Source organism: Ursus maritimus, unplaced genomic scaffold (assembly GCF_017311325.1).
Source record: "Ursus maritimus isolate PB19 unplaced genomic scaffold, ASM1731132v1 scaffold_24, whole genome shotgun sequence".
Lineage (NCBI taxonomy): Eukaryota > Metazoa > Chordata > Mammalia > Carnivora > Ursidae > Ursus > Ursus maritimus.
In genome coordinates this window covers 16,216,067-16,234,174 of record NW_024424897.1, presented here as the reverse complement: position 1 = coordinate 16,234,174, position 18,108 = coordinate 16,216,067, and the positions used below count along the sequence as shown (strand labels likewise).

Here is an 18,108-nt window from a genome sequence, read left to right as displayed (position 1 = left end):
TCAAATACTATATTTGGTGCTTAAATCTTTGTAGTAGTATCTGTGCCAAATGTTTGTTTCATTTATATTTGAATATTTCCACTTATGGCAAACTTTACTATAATTTTTTGCATTTAAGAATTTTTACTTGAAGGGAGCCTGGGTGGCTCAGTCTGTTGTTAAGCATCCAACTCTTGATTTCAGCTCAGGTCATGATCTCAGGGTTGTGGAATTGAGCCCCACGTGGGATCAAGCACATGCGGGTGCGCTCTCTCTAAATAAATAAATAAATAAAATCTTAAAAAAAATAATTTTACTTCAGTGGAAAAGCTTGGGAAAATCATGAGGTTGTAATGCTTTCCAATAGCTAAATAAGAAAACTTTATTATATAATAATGGCAATTTTTAACTGTTATAAAAAAATACGATGACCAGAAATTTAAGAAATATAAAGCAAAAGGCTCTTGTAATGTCACCCTTTGGAAATATCCCTGTTAAAGTTTGGTAAGTATCCTTATAGGCTTTTATATTGGCATCTATGAGTATTTGTGTATTCTTAAGTTATTATTTAAAAATTAAATTACTATGTTTATAATATTGCACAACTTGCTTTTTCAAAGAAATTAACAGTATATCTTAGATATTGTTCCTGTTCCATTATATCATATAAACTACCTCATTCTTTTTAAAGACTGCATAATATTCCATTGTGGGGATATACTATAATTTTATCCACAACACTTTTGATAACATTTAGGTTATTGCCAATTTTTAGCCATTCAGACATTTTGATGTCTGAATGTATCCTTGAATGTATATATGTGCACAAAGTTTTCCTGGAGGATAAATTCCTCAGAAGTCACAGTGCTAGACCAAAATATATGCAGATAGAAGATGTTAACAGCTGCTGCTTAATTATCCTCCCAAAGGGTTGTAAAAATTCACTTTTATCAATAATGGATATTAGTTATTAAAAATTCTGCTGGTAAAAAAATTTTATTATTGTTTTAATATGCACTTCTTTAATGACTAGTGGGGTAAAACACATTTTTTCATGATTGTCAAGTGTGCTTTGATTATATATTAATTAGATTGTCTTTTTCATATGAATTTGTGAAGAGCTTTTTGTACATTAGGGACATTAATGTTCTGTCCTTATCTATTGCAGTTTCTCCTGGTTTATTATTCATCTTTGATTTTGGTGGATTGCTTTTTGCCATCTTCTGTCTTATTTCGTCAGTGTTGGTTGTTTTTATTCTCCTAGGAAATTTATTTTATTCAGGTGTTTTATTGGAATATTAATACAGCCCTATGCACTGATAATTCTTTTGGTTTTTTTTGTATCTGGTTATTTTCTCATTCTTAAGTTTGCGTATATATACACCTTACCCTTTTCTATGTTTACTAACAAAACATTTTAATTATCTCTCTTTTAAAGCACTGCCTCTTAGATTTATCTTTGGTTTTTCTGTTCATAGTTAAAAAGTTAATTTCTGCTTTTGTCTTTATGAAGTCCTTCCTGTTGTTCTCTTATGCCCATTTTACAGTTTTTCTAAGTTGTTTAAATTATTAATTTACTTTTTACTGGACATTAAATGCATAAGACTATCATTTTCGTTTTAGTAAAATTTGGTTTATCTAATGGTCTTTGTTTATTATTGTTGTTATTTTCTAAGTATTTTCAGTCATATTTTGATTTTCTCCTTGTAAGAATTAAGAGAAAACTTTAAATTTTAAAGCAATTTTTTAAAAAAATTTAAAAGCAATTTAAATTTCATTATTGCCGTATCTTTGTTGTTTACTTTTAGTTTTACTGTGGTCAGAGAATGAGGTCTGTAGTAGAGGATTTGATTGTTTCCATGCTCATTAGAATAGGAGTTTCTTCAGTTATTATATGTTTTATTTAAAAACCACATTAGTGGCTTTCAGAGACAGGCTAATGGTAATGCACACTCATCCTACTATTTGTCTTGGAAATCCTTATGACTTTTTGAAGCAGCCCATTACATAATTTTGGACAGCTGCAGAACTAGTCAATTATTCCACATATTTGGTGGAAATCCTGCCTTATAATTCATTCCCAAACCATATTTTACATTTGGACTCTTCCTCTTATCAGTAGCCCTCCACAGATGTGAGGAGAACTCTTATATTTTCTTTCACATTGAATCATCTTTTCTCTAGACTCATATTTCCCTTTAGCCCTTCCCCACATGGCCTGTTTTTGAAACTTCTTACCAATTACTATTGACTAAACCATGGAACAACATAATGAGTTAAATAATACTTCTACATACACTAGCTGATTTTAAAGTAATTTATTACACATTTGTCTTAATGAATCCTGAGAGATGATTTTTTTTTTAGATATATGCTTTAGAAATGTGAAGGGTTTTTAAAAAGGTCTTATTTATTTATTCATTTATTTGAGAGAGAGCGCGCGCCAGTTGGGGGAGGAGAAGAGAGAAAGAGAGTCCCAAATAGACTCCATGCTGAGTGTGGAGCCCAACGTGGGGCTCTGTCTGAAGACCCTGAGATCATGACCTGAGCTAAAATCAAAAGTCAGATGCCCAACTGACTGAGCCACCCAGGTGCCCCTGAAGTTTTGTTTTTGTTTTTGTTTTAATTAAGAGAAGTCAGTCATGGATTTCCTAGACTAGATGTTTGATGTTATTATGCTAAACATAATAGGCTTTGCTGATTCTCTAAATTGGGTGAAGTGAAGTGACAGGAGCAAGGGGTGTAGGGAAAGAAAGTGGAAAGGGAAGGATTGGGATTTGAGAGCTGTTGTGAAGAATGGAGGGTATTTTTTACTGACATGGTGAGTTTATTAATAGATAACTACAGAAACTTTGCCATACTTTTTTGTTCATACAGGAATAGCCCACCCAGAACCCAGAGTTTTAACAAAATAATTTTAAGAATAAAGATAAGGGGTTATAGAAAACTGTAGTGGAGAATGGATTGCTCTGCTTATTTAAATGGCCTCATATGGGTAGTAGCTACCATTTGGACAGTGCAAATCTGGAAGAGTCCATCACTTTTATCATTATGTTCCAAAGATTTGGATCCATGGACTGAAGTACATGTCGTATGTGTATTCTCTGTGTTTGTAGCATTGAATGACATCATCAATACATTGGACTCTATGGAAGAAAGTGATCAGTCTGGTAAGGACAAATATGCAGATGTGGTTGGAAACACCAATAGAATTTATTTCACTGATGAAAGTCTTCAAGAAATACTGGATGATTCCTTTGTTGAGGGTGAGTTGATTGAGCAATCTGTAATAAAAATTTCTTCTAAAATTTTATCCGAGGATTTTTAAATATTTTACCAAAATACTAATTAAATCTTAATACTTAGTTCCTAATAATATTTAGTTAATATTATAGTATTTAGTTTCTAAATAATACTGTAAATGTGCTAAAATATGATTTACTACAGACCAAATTTAGGGATATATCTTATATTCTATATCCATAGATACAGCCATTTAGTTATTACAGTATCAAATTCCTGGATGATCTCTTGGACTGGATTGTAAAGTTGGTCTCAAAGTATTTATATATGTTGTTGTATGGCTTTGAAATATTTCTCTCTAGAGTAATTTCAATTCAAAGTTAATCCCTTTCCTTTTATGAATTTTAGACAGGTCTTAATAGTTCCTAGCTTTCTTTTTTTTAGGTGAAAGGCCCTTTGAAAAGTACAAATTATTGTTGAACAATTAAAACATTTGTCTATATAACACTCATATATAAGTGTTGAGCTTCTCTTTGCTCTATTGACAAAGAATTTACCTGACCTATCTATATTTTCAGCTGGGATATACCCAGATGGATTTTATCCATATTTGGAAAGCCGTTTCTTACTTTTAAATTTAGCTTCAGCTAAAAAATAAGGTCAGTTCTGCCTCTAAGGGAACAATTGGCAATGTGCAAAGACAGTTTAGATTGTCAAAACTGTTGGATGAGGACTGCTGGCATCTAATGAGTGGAAGCAAGAGATGCTGCTAGCCATCCTATAATGTATAGGATAGTACTCCCCCAGGTAATTATCTGGACCCAAATGCAATTTTGCTGAGGTTGGGAAATCCTGTTTCAGAATTATCTTATAAAATTGCCAAACCTACTATTTTGATTGTACTTTTTAATAGGTTAGTTGTTTTTTCTTTTAAATCCTGCTTAGAACAAGTAAAAAAATTAAGATAAATATACTGGATTTTTATTCTAATTTCCTTTTATTTTAAGGTAATACCTGGACTAGTTGTGAGTTATTTTAAACTGCTCTCTAACTGTAATATGGTCCATCTATGCAAATGGACATATTTTATTTCTATCACTTGTCCCTCAAATAGATCTTTGTAGCAATTTGCATTTTTGTAGAAAGTGTATAGGATGAAGGGTGTAACTGCAGCTTGTCCTTAGGAAAAGCTCCAGGATTAGATAGGTAGGCAAGCAGAACTAGAGAAGGACAATTCAGAGTAATAAATAAACATTTTATTGAATATATGGGCCTGGGGATTAACCTGCCCTCTTAGGGAGAAAGGAAACATTTGTGACATTAGAATCTCAGTCACATTTAAGGAGCTTGGTGGAGGTTGACAAATCCATGGAGTCTAAGACATAAGAGGAAGATGAGTAGAGAATAATATTCTGGAAGCCAGTGGAAGATTTTGAGAAGAAGGGAATGGTCAATGAGAAATGTTACTGAGAAATGAAGTATTTAATCTATACATTGGCTTTCAAACTGGATAAAATAAGGGTGCTGTTCCTTATGGCATAATCTCTCTTTCTAAATTTGCAGATTTTAGGAAAGAGGCTTTGTCTTCAAATCTGAGACTACCAAAAGCAGATGGTAAGAACTTCATATGTATATAAGAAAGCATTCCGTATAAAAGAGTTATTTTTTAGGATCATTGCCAGGTGCTGGTAGATTCCTAGTCCATGTTTCCCACTCCAGCCAGAGTAATATTTTTTTCAAAAAGTAATCTGATCATGTTATGTTTCCCTATTTATAACTCTTTAAACATTTTCCATTGCTGTTAAAGATCAAAATCCTGCATGTCCTAGTCCTCTAGCACAATTTTGTACCATTACTCTTGTTTTCTATACTTTCTAATACATTGGCTTTCTTTCATTTCCTTAGATCTTTCTTTTCCTCCCACCACAAAGCTTTTGCATATTTTATTCCCTGGAATGTTTTTCCCTGACCCTCTTCACCTAGTTAATGTTTACTCATCTTTCAGATGCGTGTCACATTCCTCTGTTGAGCCTATCATTATCTGCTAGTCTAGGTCAGCTTCCTTTGTTACACGCTTTCATTTAACCATGTCTTATTCATAGCATTTATTTCATATTGTATTGTAAGTACCCATTCATATTTTTTAAATGATACTACAAATGCTCAGTATATTTTACCTTATAAAGTAACGAAAATAAGGGCATCTGGCTGGCTCAGTCAGTAGAGCATGTGACTTTGATCTCAGGGCCAGGAGTGCAAGTCTCATGTTGGCTATAGAGCTTACTAAGAAAAAAATAAAGTAACAAAAATATTAAATAACTTAAAGCATTTTAATTCATTAAGATCAACATAATATAATTTTTCATTAAAAATTTTTGAGTATAGTGAACATACAATGTTATATTCGCTTCAGGTGTACAACATAGTAATTCAACTTCTCTATACCGTATGCCTTGCTCACCACAAATGTAACTACCATCGGTCACCATACACCATGATTACAATATCATTGACTATATTCCCTACACTGTACCATGACATATTCATTACATAACTGGAAGCCTGTGTCTCCCACTCCCCTTCACCCATTTGCCCATCCTCCTACTCTCCTTCTCTCTGGACACCATCAGTTTGTTCTCTGTATTTATAGGTCTGATTCTGCTTTTTTTTTTTTTTAAGATTTTATTTATTTATTTGACACAGAGAGAGAGAGAGAGAGAGAGAGTGGGCGCACAAGCAGGGGGAACAGCAGAGGGAGAGGGAGAAGCAGGCTCCCTGCTCAGCAGGGAGGCTGACGTGGGGCTCGATCCCAGGACCCTGGATCATGACCTGAGCTGAAGTTAGATCCTTAACCAACTGAGCCACTCAGGCGCCCCCTAATTCTGCTTTTTGCTTGTTTTTTTGTTTTGTTTTTTAGATTCAACATATGAGTACAATCATATGGTATTTGTTTTTCTCAGTCTGACATATTCCACTTAGCATAATACCCTTTAGGTCCATCTACATTGGCAAAATGGCAAAAAAAAAACCAAAACAAAACCCAAAACAAACAAACAAAAACCCAACCAACTAAAAACAAAACACAAAAACCCTCGTCCTTTTTCATGGTTGTGTCATATTCCATAATATACCACATCTTTATTCATTCACCTACTGATGGACACTTGAGATACTTCCATATCTTGGCTTTTGTAAATAATACTGCAGTACACATAGGAGTTCATATAACTTTTTGAATTAGTGTTTTTCTTTGGGTAAATACCTAGTAGTGGAATTATTGGGTCATATAGTATTTCTGTTCTTTATTTTTCGAGGAACCTCCATATTGTTTTCCACAGCAGCTGTACCAATTTACATTCCACCAGTAGAGCACAAGGGCTCCTTTTTCTTCACATCTTTGCTAACACTTGTTATTTCTTATGTTTTTGATTCTAGCCATTCTGACAGGTGTAAGGTGATATCTCATTGTGATTTTGATTTGCATTTCCCTGAGATTAGTGACGTTGAATCATCTTTTCTTGTGTCTGTTGGCCATCTGTAATGTCTTCTTCAAAGTTCTCTGCCCATGTTAAAATCTGTTTTCCAGTCATATTTTTAATTATTTGATTAATGATTCTTTCTCTTACATGTCGGGAAGGGTCATTGGGTCAAGAACTATGTCTCTACTTTGCTCCAGATCCTAGCATTGTTTCTCCAGATCTTAGCACAATCCTGGCTTTCAGCCGGATCTTAGTAGTAGCTACTATTAATAATTAATATTATATAATATTTACTGTGCTAGGTATAGTTCCAAATCTTTTATGTTATTAACTCATAATTGTAAATATCATGAAATGAATGAATGACAATAAATCTGTCTTATCTCAATAGTCTCATCTCCAATCACTTCTGCATTTGTGTTTATTCTGTAGCCATAATACTTATTACAGTTTAAATTGGCTCTATTTGCTTTTGGTTCTCTGTATGTGCTGTTTCCTTTCTATACATTTCCTGTCAGAGAAACTCACATTTTTTTCCCCTAAACTCAGCTCAGACATCACTTTTCATCCCGTAAGATTTTTTAGAGTTGTAGGTTAGGTGAACTGTTTCCGTGCTTTCATAATATCTTGTGCATATTTTTCTCGTTGTGCCAACTATATAATGTATTATAATTTTATTTACAGACATGACAGATTCAGTCTCTGTTTTCAAGGAATTTATGGGAAACTTTTTTTATGGGAAACTCTTTCATGAGAGGGCTGAAATTTTCATCGTTGGTCTTAGTAGCTGCAAAATAAGTGTTAGTAGAATGAATAAAGGTCTAAAATGGTATTGTGTTCTTTCCAAGTGAAGGTTTAGATCTGTTGATATAGAGCAACAATTTTCAGACTGTGGAAACATACACAATGACTTCATTTTGGGATTAAGAGAGAAATAGAGTGGGAAATGGTATTGCTGAAAAATTAAAACACCAAATAATGATCATGTTTTATGTTTTAAATTGGTGTGCTATCAACAGGACTACCCCATTCTGTTGTATGGGTTGTGCCTTGCCCAAATATGCCTGGTCAAGAGGGTAAAGTAGAGACTGAAATGCACTCCATATTTCACTGTGCTCTTCAGGCTTGGACCACCAGTGCTAGATTGCAGCCGCCCAGAGGAAGGTGTGCCTCTTTGTAATTGATACATACAGAGGGGTGCCCTTTTTCAATCACACAAAAGCACAATAGGGACTGGTCATGGCCCTGGGGATCAAGGGCTTTAATATCAAATTTTAGCCTTTTTTTGTTTACTTTATGATATAAATCTTTAGACCTACATGTAGAGGACTTAGCTATTATATAAGAAAGGCTTACAGCTCATTCAGAATTTAATGGGTTAATAGATTCAGATAACCCATCATATTCTCTTCGGCATGTAACTTTTTGGTTTTAAATACTGCTTGAGATAAGTGGGTTGTTGGTTATAAATAGAAAATACTTTGCTTTTTTTCTATAGAGATTTTAGTTAAATATATATACTTAATTTGAGAGTTTACCTATAATGGACTTTTAACAAACTGTTTTGCACTTTTTAAAACAGTATTATCTCACATGTATTTATTTATCTTTGTAGAGATTAAAGAAGCTGCTCATATCTTGTCAAGTGTTGATAACGGCAAGATTGGTATACCTAACTTGGAACATGCCCTGGAAAGTTTGAATGTTAATTTGACTGAAGAGGACATCAGTGAAGCCCTTAAATGTTGTGACATCAGTGGTGAGCATTTTTTTGGCATGAGATTCTTTTCATTTTTCCCTGTTTATGAGAAACAGTCTTAGAGTGTATATATGTGGGTAAAATGCTAAGGGTAGTCACACTGAAGACTTAGGTTGATACAGATTAGAGCCAAAATAGTCTGCTAATTTAAATATTTATTGACCATATCTATCTGTTCATACTCATCTGGATATATATACTTATTTAGATAATTGCCATTCATTTCTTATAAGCATGGGTGGGAAAATACCATTATATGATAAAACAAAGACATGATACCAGCAGCTTCATTTTGACATGCAGTCCTTCTTCAGAGGAGATCCACCTTCATCTGCCCTTTTACAGTACTTATCCCATTCTGTTTTTTAACCAAAGGAAATACCCAAACCTTCACTACATTTTAGAAGAACAGTTATTTAATATTGGTCATTGTTTCCAAGTGGACATATATTTATCTATGTTTTCCATTTTTAATTTCATGTAATATGTACTTGATCTCCTTTCCTATATATATTCACTTTTAAATGTCAGATCATGTGGGAATACTTTTAGAAGCTGATGAGTTTCACTGGTTTTAGGTGGTTTTTTATTTGGGGCTTATCTTAACCAGCTTGTTTTTTCTATGGGAATCCAATGAGTCTAGGTTTAAGAGTAACTCCCCAGCACAGTTTGGTTATTGCCTTTGCCAGGTACCCTAGATTATTACTGACCTCAGTCAATTTTTATGTTTTGATGTGGGGTTTCTCATATCATGAGAGTGGTATAAATTTAGACTCCAAACCCACGTGAGATGCAGGAGATTCTTCATAGGAGATTTTTTTCCCCCCACTGCCTCTCAGAATTAGGAAGATTTAGGTCTCTTTGTTGTTTACCTGGGCCAGTGAAGACAGTAGTTTAATCTCCCTTTCACTGGATTGAACTTCTTTAAGCATCCCAGTTTTATTTGGTATCTAAATTCAAACTGTCCATGTAGCATAGACCCAAGTTTTCTTTTATGAATATGCATGAGAATTTAAATCAAGTACCTTGCCACTTTAGGATCTGATATGTGTCCCCAAATAGCTGTAGGCTTAGTTCTCACCATTTTCTACTCTTGATCTTTGTGCCCACGTAACTTATTATATTTCTTTTCATATAACTTAGTCATGCATTTATAGAATATTGTAGTTCATACAGTATCTCTAGGGATTTGTAGTGTGGTGGTTTCTGTGCTACCCAGCTTGCCATTTTGTCATAAGTTAAAGTCTCCTTAATGTAGTTGATAGCCATATATTTTCTGCTGTGGTAACATTATTGCATCTTACTTCAAGTGTGTGTGTGTGTGTGTGTGTGTGTGTGTGTGTGTGTGTCCTAATAGTTAACATTGTCACCTCTGGCCTGAGACTACTTCAGTTCAAATACCACAGTCTCTAGCACTTTCTGGCTTTCATGACTTAGACAAGTTATTTAATTTCTCTTTGCTTTCATCTTTTAAAGATAGGCATATCAAGCATACCCATGTTATAGAATTATTGTGAAGATTTTGGTTAATAAATGTCAAGCATCATAAAAGGATACTTAGTATGTGTAAGGAACTGAAAAGTTATATAAGTTCTTTTTTTTCTTTTTCTTTTATTTATTATGTTCAATTAGCCAACATATAGTAGAACTCAAAAAAAGTTATCTATTGAGATCATTAAATGTTCAATGGATGGTTCCTAAAAATATGAAAAATTATATTGAAATAGTTTCAGTCATTTGAGATAGGAAATAAGGTAGAATGGAATTTTAGGTATTGTAAATTAGAACCTTTATTTTATGTACCAGTTCAGTATCAGGTTTCTAATGTCAGCATGCTTGATTTTGACTTCACAGATAATAAGGAGGTGAATTTAAAAGATTTCTTTGAAAGAATTAAAGAAAGTCCACATTTCAAAGAGTCCATAGGTAAGTGAATACTACTAGTTCAAAGACAAATGACCATAAAATAAAGATAATTAAATGATATTAAAAAATCAATATCTGGATTTCAAGTTTTTACTCTGTAGTCTCTATAGTTTTAAAAAGAATTTCAAGCAGCTTACAAAATATAAATAATACAAGAATATAAAAGACAAGTGAGGAAATTGGGACAAAGTTATAACGGAGGGAAAAGAAATAAAACAGGTTGAAGAAAGTACATAGTAAACACCTTTGCTGTTATTACAAAGTCCTTCCTCAAGAGGAGATAAGTTTTTCTTCATTCAAGGGTTTCTGTATCTATGAAGGAAATCCAGTCTGGAAATCGGGTGAGGCACCACTACTTTCTGTTGTGTCATCTCAAGTTAGGCCTCTGGAGTTTTCAGGTTTCCTCAACTGGACTGCCCATCTATTTCATTTATGGAAATCCTAACTTCAGTTGGTTTTTCTAAATCCTCATGTTATTAATTCCCATATCATTCTTATTGCCATATCATCTCTGTTGCCTAACCACATCATTCTGCCTCTGCTGTATAAAGACTATTGCTTGGTCTTTGTCCCTGAAGTTCCTCTCGTCCTCTTTGAAATTAGGGAGGTATTGAAATTTCAATACCGGCATCTTTTCCTCACCCCCATGTCTACAGGGAACATCTACCAAAGAACTCTCCTTAGATGCAGACACCCCTATCAACAATGTATTTCTAAATGCTTTGGTGAAACAAATGTCTTTTTTTTTTCATATTTTAATATCTCTAAAATTAGAACACTTCTATAATTGATGGCATTATTTATCAGATGTACATTTTTATTGAGATACAATTCACATACCATAAAATACATCCTTTTAAAGTATACAGTTCAGTGGGTTTTGGTATATTCACAAAGTTGTGCAACCATCACAGTCTAATTCTGGGACATTTTCATTGCCTCAGAAAGAAACCCTGTAGCCTTGAGTAGTTATTTCCACCTCTCCCCGGCCACTGACAACCACTAATCTACTTTCCGTCTGTTTTGATTTGCCTATTATGAATGTTTCATATCATTGGAATCCTATAACGTGACTTCTGTGTCTGACTTCTTTCATTTATTATACTGTTTTCAAGATTCATCTGTATTATAGCATAAATGAGTACTTCATTCCTTTTCGTGGTGGAAAAATATTCTATTCTATGGTTATACAACATTTTCTTTGGCCATTTATCAGCTCATAGACTTTTGGGTTGTTTTCATGTTTTGGCTATTATGAATAATACTGCTATGAATATTTGTGTACTTTTTTGAGTACAATTTTTTGTGTGGGTGTATATTTTCATTTCTCTTGGATATATACCTTGGAAGGGAATTGTTGGGTCATGTGATAACTTTATGTTCAACTTGAGAAACTGCTGGAATGTTTTCCAAAGCAGCTGCCCCATTTTACATTCTCACCAGCAATGTACATTTCTTTACATCCCTGTCAACACTTGTTATTGTCTTTTTTAGTATAGCCTAGTCTAACAAGGATCTCACCATGATTTTGTTTTGCATTTCCCTGGTGGCTAATGATGTTGAACATCTTTTCACGTGTTTATTGGCCATTTGTATATCTTCTTTGGAGACATGTATCCTTTGCTTATTTTAAAATTGGGTTATTTGTCAAGTTGTAAGAGTTCATATATTCTGGATACTACACCTTTATTAGATGTATGATTTGCAAATCTTTTCTCCTGTTTCATGGGTCTTTTTTCTTTCTTGATGGTGTCCTTCGAAGCACAGAAGTTTTTAAATTGGATATTTTCTTTTGTCACTTCTTTTGGTGTCACATCTAAAGATAATCCAAGATCATGAAGACTTATACTAATGTTTTCTTCTAAGAGTTTTGTGGTTTTAGCCTTTTAATTTCAGTCTTTGATTCGAGTTAATGTTTGTATGTGGTGTGAGATGGGAGTCCACTTTAATTCTTTTGTATGCAGATATCCAGTTATCCCAGCATCATTTGTTGACAAGATTATGCTTTCCCCATTAAAGGGTTTTGGCATCCTTGTCAAAAATCAATTGATCATAAGTGTATGGATTTATTTCTCAATTCTCAATTCCATTCCATTGATTTTTATCTATTCTAATGTCAGTAGCACATGGTCTTGATTACGCTAGCTTTGTGGTAAAGCAATAACCTAAGCAGTAATCTTTAACCAGAACAGGGCATCAGAATTACGTGTAAGCTTGATCCACATGGTTCTGCTTCTGGCCTATGGGAGTAGCTTATATCAAACCAACCCTCCTGCTGAGAATAACTAGTAAGATCTGGACTAAATTAAACAGCATCAACAACCACAGCTGTTTGAAGGCATTGGAAAGCAACCAAAGCTGTCCGGATTTGTGAGGCTGTAAGATAAATACACAGCGTAACTTGTAGCAGTAATAGCAGCTGCTGCTGCTTCATGTCTGTTTTGTCTCTGTAACATAACTTTAAGGGAAATAATGCAAATCTTGATGTAAACTTATTTGTAATGCTTCACAGTTATTTCAGGGGCCACATATGAAGTATTATGTAGCCAAAGGCAGAATGGTTGACCACTTAAATATGTTAGCTTGAAAGGTACGTTAGTTAAGAGCATGGGTTTTGGAACTGTAGTGCCTGGACTTGAATCCTGGCCCTGCCACTTGTTACCAATATATTCTTTAGTAAATCACTTAATCTCACTAACCTCAATTTCTTCATCTCAAAAACAGGGCTAATAATGTCCATCTTGGAATTGTTGTAAGGCTTAAATAGGTAAGGTAAAGTACTTACAACAGTCTCTAGCACTTAGTAAGTTTTCAATAACTGCTAGCTTTTATAATACACAATGGTTCTTAAAGCTATACTAGTAGTTTCATGTAAAATTCTTTTCTGCTGGGGCGGCTGGGTGGCTCAGTTGGGCATCTGCCTTCAGCTCCGGTCATGATCCCATCATCCTGGGATAGAGCCCTACATTGGAATCCCTGCTCAATGGAGAGCCTGCTTCTCCCTTTCCCTTTGCCCCTCCCCCCCTTTCCCCCCCCCCCCCCGCTCGTGCTCTCTCTCACGTGCACACTCTCTGTCTCTCTCTCAAATAAAATCTTTAAAAAAATAAAATTCTTTTATGCTACCCAAGCCTATTAAGTGAAAGTGAATAATATACTCTTATTTCTGCTGTTGAAATATTTGTTTTTGCTCTTTTTTGCAGCTACACAGCTACTCTTAGCTACTACCCAAATTCTCCAGAATGATCTAATTGATGCCTCTGACCTCAAAGCATTATTGATGAACAATGACTTTCATGCAGCTAATGTTTTACTTAATGAAGTATTAAGACATGAACCTGAACATGGTTAGTAGTTTGAATGCATTTGTGTTATAAAGGCCATCATCTGTCAGTGGGGGTGGGAGATGTATGGATGGGATACACAGCAATGGAAGGCACCCTGTGGGAGCTGCAGTGGGATGACTGGGGAACACCAGTGTTGCCCTGGTGTGCCAAGCCTGAGCCCTGTGAAACCAAACGGAGGGGTAAGTCAGGGCCTACTTTATCTCTGTAGGTGGTGGTATTTGGGAGATGAGGTTACTTTGAATTGACTGGCATGGGTAGTACTCAATCAGAATGCCATGCAGAGTGCAACAGAGTCCTTGAGGCCCTTTGCAAGTGTCATCCCATTGGAAGGTAAACTATGCTGATATCCAGGAATACCTCAGGGGGTGTTGCACATGGTGTTGGCTCAGGGAAGCAGATATTTATAAATGTACAAAATAATTTCATTATTTATCACTAATTATTGAATATTTCCTACATTTTCAAAAGAGATGGGGAGTAGTCTTTATTTTTCTGTTCTCTATAAGAGATTCCTCAAATGTTAAGTAGAACTCACAGGTGAAGCCTAATGGACCTGGAGTTTTATTTATGGGAAAGCTCTGAATTATTGATTTAATTTCTTAAATTTTATGGGATTACAAAGAAAATAAGATATTTTCTTTTTAATTTTGGCAGGTTGTGATTTTATAGGAATTTGTCAGTTTCATCTGACTTTTCAAATTTTTTGGATAAAGTTGTCCTTGACATCTACTTTTTATCTTTTTTGATGTCTGCCTGATTCGTAATAATATTTTCATTTTATCCTCAATATTAGTCATTTGGAGCTGCTTTTTTTTTTTTTTTACTCAGTCTCCACAGAATTTTTCTTTTCCTTTTTGTAAAATTGAGATATAATGGACATAGAACATTGTGTAGGTTTAGGGTGTACAATGTGTTGATTTGATACATACATATTGCATTATGATTATCACTATAGTGGTAGCTAACACCTCTATCACATCACATGATTATAATTTCTTTTTTGTGGTGAGAACATTTAAGATCCAGTCTCTTAACAACTTCTAAGTATATAATACAGTATTAGGTCAGCACAACATTAAATTTCCAGAACTTACTCATCTTCTAACTGCAAATTTGTACCTTTTAACAACATCTCCCCAATTCACCACACCCCCCAAGTTGCTGGTAACTACTTCTACTCTCTATGAGATTGGCTTTTTTAGATTCTACATATTAGTGATATATACAGTATTTGTCCTTGTCTGACTTATCTCCTCTAAGCATAATGCCATCGAGATCCATCCATGTTGTTGCAAATGGCAGAATTTCCTTCTTTCTGATGGTGGAATAATATTCCATTATATATATATATATTACATCTCTTTAATCATCTGTTGACGGACACTTAGGTTGTTTCCCTATCTTGGCTTTTGTGAATAATGCTGCAAAATACATGGGAATGTAGATATCTCTTAAAGATCCTGCTTTCATTTCCTTTGAATATATACCCATAAGGGGGATTGATGGATTTTATGGTAGTTCTGTTTTTAATTTTGTGGCAAGCCTCCATACTGTTGTCCACAGTGGCTGCATCAATTTCCATTGCCACAAACAGTATATGAGGGTTCCCTTTCTCCACATCCATGCAAACCTTTATCTCTTGTCTTCTTGATGGTAGCCATTCTAACAAGTGTGAGTGATATCTTATTGTGGTTTCGATTTGCATTTCCCTGATGATTAGTGATTCGAACACCTTTTCATGTACTTGTTGGCCATTTGGATGTCATCTTTGGAAAAAATGTCTATTTAGTTACTCTGCCCATTTTTTTCATCATTTTGTTTCCTTGTTTGTTATTGAGCTGTGTGAATTATATATTTTGGATATTAACCCTTTATCAGATAAATGGTTTGCAAATATTTTCTTTCATTCTATAGGTTGCCTTTTCATTTTGCTGATTGTTTTATTTTGTTTTTCTGTACAAAAGCTTTTAAGTTGGATCTAGTCCCACTTATTGATTTTTGCTTTTGGTGTCATGTATGTCCAAAAAATCATCACCAAGACCAGTGTCTGAAAGCAGCTTCTTTATGTTTTCTTCTAGGAATTTTACAATATCAGATCTTAACATTTAAGTCTTTAATCCATTTCAAGGTAACTTTTTTATGAGTGGTGTAAGATGGAGGCCTAATTTCATTTTTGTGGATGTAGTTATCCAGTTTCCCAACACAATTTATTGAAGAGACTATCCTTTCTCCATTGAATGTTCTTGGCTCCCTTGTCAAATATTAGTTGAGTATATGTAGGGGTTTATTTCTGGACTGTGGACATTTTTGTTCTTTTTCACCACCCCACAGCTCATGAACATTTAACACCACAGATAAATATTTGCTGATGTTCTGTGGCCACAAACCATTGTAACAGCTAAGATTTTTTCTCCTCCTCTAAGAAATGGTTTTTCTCCTTGAAAGCCTGTTGCTCTCCATGAGAACGTATGTCTTAAGAGTATCTAGAACCTTAATTTCTGGTTATTCTGCTAAATCCTACTTTCTAATATTTTACTTAGACTTTAACACATTTGTAAGGGGATATTGGTGTATAGCCTCTTACCCTACCCGTGATGTGGGTTTTTTGCTTTGTTTTGTTTTGTTTTGGGTTTGTTGTTGTTGTTGTTGTTGTTTTGTAGTTTGGGGGCAAGTAGGAACTGCTGAAGGGTTTTATTCAGAGGAGTAACCAGATTTTTTTTTTTTTTTTAAGAGAAAGACCTCTCTTGCTGCATTGTGGAAAATAAATGTAGAGAAATGAGACTAATGGCATAGAATTTTAATGATGCTGTTGTAATAGCACAGGCATTAACTAGCATAGTGATACATTCAAGAAGTATCTGAAAATAATTAAACAGAAATTGGTAATCATATGTCTGCAGAAGTTCAGGAAGAAGGAATAGTATAGGCTGATTCCCAGGCTTTTCAGTTTTAATTTGACTATTAGCTTCTGATATATTAATTCAGAAGCAGTAACTCTTTCAGCCAAGTTTTACTTTGCATTACAGAAAATGGCAAGATTCCCATTCAAGAATTTTTAACTAAGTTCTGTAAGACATTGAGAACTCCCAGAGTCACAGGTGAGTTTTACTTAATATGTATCTACTGCCTACATCTGGAAGGATAAGCAGTAGTTTTCATGTGAAAACAACACAGGATTAGATAGTTAAAGCACAGGTAAGTAAGAAACAATATGAAGATAAAACAACACAATATTGGGTTATATAATTTTTGTCCAAATTATATGGCAAAGACTGCTAAGCTTACCCCAAACTCAGAATTATAGGTAGTTTTACTTCAGTAGTGCTAGAAAATTACTAGATTATATATTATTCTCTGAGATTATTCACTAGGTATACCTGACCTAAATTTATTGGAAAATTATAAATGATTAGAAAATAATTTTTAAGACTTTTGACAAACCTAGCGAAGTGGATTTTATCCCTATCTTTTTTGTTTTTAATGTGTCCTCAGCTACTCTCTTGACTGCATTGTTTTAGGGCAAATTTATGTTTATTATAGTGTAACTAAGGTATAGTAAAATCACCTTTTTTTAGGTGTACAGTTCTTTGAATTCTTGAAAATAATGTTATGTAACCATTACTAAACAGCACATAGAATATATCACCTCAGACATTCCTTTGTGTCCTTTTATAGTCCTTCCCCTCCCCAAACCCTATTCTTTAACTCTAAAGTTTTGCCTTGTTATGAAATCATAACATATGAAGCTTATTTGAGTCTGGCTTCTTTCACATACCATATTATACTTTGTGTTCATCAACCTTTTGCATGTAGTTTGTTTCATTTTATTGATGAGTATTATTCCATTATAGGAATGTACAATTTATCCATTTACCAGTTGATAGACTATTGAGTTATTTCTGGGTTTTGGTGATTATGAATGAGCTTCTGTAAAAATTTATGTACAGGTTTTTGTGTGTACATATATTCATTTCTCTTAGTTGAATACCAGGAAGTAGGATTGCTGGGCTATATGGTAAGTGTATATTTAAATTGATAGATACTGCCAAATAGGGGCACCTGGGTGGTTCAGTCATTAAGTGTCTGCCTTCGGCTCAGGTCACGATCCCAGCGTTCTGGAATCGAGCCCCGTATCGGGTTCCCTGCTTGGCGGGAAGCCTGCTTCTCCCTCTCCCACTCCCCTTGCTTGTGTTCCCTCTCTCGCTGTCTCTCTCTCTCAAATAAATAAATAAAATCTTAAAAAAAGAAAAGGAACTGCCAAATATGAATTTATGATAGATAGCATCCATTTATGATAAAAACTCTCAACAAAGTGGGTGTAGAGAGAACACACATCAACATAATGAAGGCCATATACGACAAGGCCACAACTAGCATC

General features: G+C 34.4%; 1 protein-coding gene across 1 annotated transcript in view; it reads left to right on the top strand.

The window, feature by feature from the left end:
• The window catches only part of EFCAB13 (EF-hand calcium binding domain 13), an 82,271-nt gene extending 65,162 nt beyond the window's left edge, over positions 1 to 17,109 (top strand). The window contains 7 exon segments of the mRNA XM_008693929.1: positions 4,786 to 4,836; positions 8,317 to 8,460; positions 10,315 to 10,386; positions 13,587 to 13,730; positions 16,757 to 16,888; positions 16,891 to 16,942; positions 16,944 to 17,109. Coding sequence (XP_008692151.1) covers positions 4,786 to 4,836; positions 8,317 to 8,460; positions 10,315 to 10,386; positions 13,587 to 13,730; positions 16,757 to 16,888; positions 16,891 to 16,942; positions 16,944 to 17,034 — 686 coding nt within the window. The 3' untranslated portion in view covers positions 17,035 to 17,109.
• The last annotated feature ends 999 nt before the right edge of the window (positions 17,110 to 18,108 follow it).